At 48.4% G+C, this 2,618-nt stretch overlaps 1 protein-coding gene across 1 annotated transcript; it reads left to right on the top strand.

Annotated features, from left to right (window-relative positions):
- Positions 1-433: 433 nt before the first annotated feature.
- LOC128759228 (ribonuclease P protein subunit p25-like) lies at positions 434-2,403 on the top strand. The gene has a single exon (XM_053866025.1). It carries the CDS (start codon positions 1,081-1,083, stop codon positions 1,912-1,914), a length of 834 nt encoding a protein of 277 aa, XP_053722000.1. The 5' UTR covers positions 434-1,080; the 3' UTR covers positions 1,915-2,403.
- The last annotated feature ends 215 nt before the right edge of the window (positions 2,404-2,618 follow it).

Genomic DNA, 2,618 nt, shown 5'->3' with positions numbered 1-2,618 from the left:
TAAGTACAGTGCAATTTAATGCCGCTGACTTTCAGCGGCTCTTTGAAGGATGTTTTCAATTATAACACAGCTAATTTAATTCATTGTTTCGCAGCTGCAAACGCATATTTAAAGCTTGACTGAGTCTCCATTTCAGAACTCAGGTTTAATCAGTCATGTGCGTTGAACGGCAGAACGTCCTCTAAAGAGATTGACAAAGTTGCCGGGGATCTACGCTCGAGGTTTTAAAGGGACACAGCCGCACAATCAGTGGCTCTTTTTTTTTTTTTTTTGTCCCTTCACGCAGACAGCCAGCTCCAGTTGTGGAGGGGTGGGTGTTCATCTGACAGATGAAAGGCCTGTGCCTTTAAGAGGGCTGTCTCCCCTTCCCCTCATGCTCCCCCTCAGCCACACAGATACTCCTCCTGTGAGCATTTGTGAGGCAGCTCCTGTCCCTTATGTGTCTTTGTTGGGAACAGAACAGACTTTCTACTTCATCACTGGAGACGCGACAGAGCTCAAGGGAGGACACACCAAGAGGAGAAGCGCTACAGGGCCCCGGCGCCGCTGATGGCCACGAGGACTGGACACCAAAGCCGGAGTGAAACATTCGGAAAGAGAGGAGAAACTTCCCTGCAAGTGAAGAAGTCCGCTTTGAGAGGAAGGCTAACAGCAGTCATTCAACCACTGGATGGACTGGATCACGAGGAGAAAGGTGTAGTCTTTCACTGACTTTAACTTTCTCTCCAGAAAAGTTATTCAGACCTGCTTCATGTTATTTGAAATAAATACTCTTCAAAGGATTTACAATACAAGTTATTAATTTTTCCCCTTTCTTGAGCTCTTTCCAAATAATCACTTGTGAAATTGAGATGCTCTTTAAAGAAGGACTTGAATGGTCCCGACAGAGCTTTTGATTCAGCAGCCAGGCATTTATCTCGCTTCTCCAGCTCTCTCCGAGAGAGCGCCTTAAAGACTTCATTGATATGCCTCCTTTTTTTTGAAACTTTAAAGTTGGATTAAGAAGAAAAAGCTCTGGGCAGAAGACAATGAAGGAGTGAAATCTGGACGAAACATTTTCCAGTGCATTAAAGAGGAGAAATGTTTACAGCGTGTGGAATAGTCAGTGGCCCGAGCACTTGTTTGAACACCAATACCATCCATCCTCATGGACTGGGAGTCAACGGACACATCCAAATTGGGAACGAGGCACCCTCCGGGACCTGCCCTCTCTACCAGCCTTACACTTATAGCGGGGCAAGCCAGCCTGCCGTAGTCAGCAACAACAATAGCACGCCAAAACCGGCGCAGGTGCCAGTCCCGGCGCCCGCACTTAAACTTGGACAGGAGGGCTTCAAGAAAGTCTGCCGGACAGAGGAGGACAGCCCGTGCCCTTTCCCAGGACTGGCCGCCGGGGTGTTGGAGATGCGCGTGAAGGAAGGGAGCAAGATCCGAAACTTAATGGGCTTTGCAATGGCTCGCATGCAGGGAGAGAAGGGTGCGAGTGATGTTGGTGGGCTCAGGCAGGTGGTCTTCACTGGTTCTGGTCGCGCCGTCACAAAAACCATCACCTGCGCGGAGATCATGAAACGGAAAGTCGGCTCCCTGCATCAGCTGACCAAACTGCAGTTCAAGGTTTTAAAAGAGGTGTGGGAGAGTTCCGAAGGAGCGGCTCCGGAGATGACGGTGCACAGGACGGTACCCTCCATCAGCATCCTTCTGTCCAAAGATCCCCTGGACCCAAAGGAACCGGGATACCAGCCTCCTGAGACACTCGGGGCATTGTGGGAGGACGGAGAGCGAGGCGACTGCACGCAAGGCACGTGCAAGCGACCTCTGGACAACTCTGCGTACACCATTTCCCCGCACTCTAAAAAGGTGTGTTTGGGTGATAGAGGCTCAGTGGCGGACCTTCGCTCACTGGCAAAGGATTGAATCTGAGGAGTTCATTCGGCACTGACCTCCACTCAAGCACAACGCCCAGACAATCAGGACGCCCACTCAGACAGAACAGTGCTTTCTCAATAGACATAAGCACTAATCCAGCTGCCAGAGGTCATTTTCAACAGGACAGAAACTCTTGCCTGGGCACAATTTGGAGGAGACAAAGTGTGCTGTGGAACAAACGCTACCAGACCTCAATAAGAGCCACATCCTGCTGTATCCAGAAGAGCATTAAAGCCATGACATGCACAGACCTACTGGCTGCTTTTGACTTATTGCTCTCGTCCGTGTGCATAATTAACTGCAGAGCCACAAAAAATAATGATCCAACAATCGATCACAGTATTTTCTGCTCATAATTAAAAATAAATCCATGTTTCGGCCTTTTAATAAAAGATGCCCTTTTCATCACTCTCTCTCTCACAAACACACTGTCATGGAACTCCGATTAAAAAGAAAATCTGTGTGCTGATTTTCGATAAGAATAATGGCGGCGGGAAAATATGTGAAGAAAAAAAAAAAAGCTGATTTTGTGACAAAGTGTTTGATAACGCCGCGGCTTCCCGAACCAACCGAGGCCTGATAGAAATGCCGAGAGCAGAAATACAGGCAGCGATTATCATTAAGATAACAACAGAACATCACACAACACAGTGGAGGAAGGGATTAAAAGTACGCTTGAGGTTCCCACCACT

The sequence above is a fragment of the Synchiropus splendidus genome, chromosome 5 (assembly GCF_027744825.2).
Source record: "Synchiropus splendidus isolate RoL2022-P1 chromosome 5, RoL_Sspl_1.0, whole genome shotgun sequence".
NCBI lineage: Eukaryota > Metazoa > Chordata > Actinopteri > Syngnathiformes > Callionymidae > Synchiropus > Synchiropus splendidus.
This window is presented reverse-complemented; position numbering and strand designations above follow the sequence as displayed.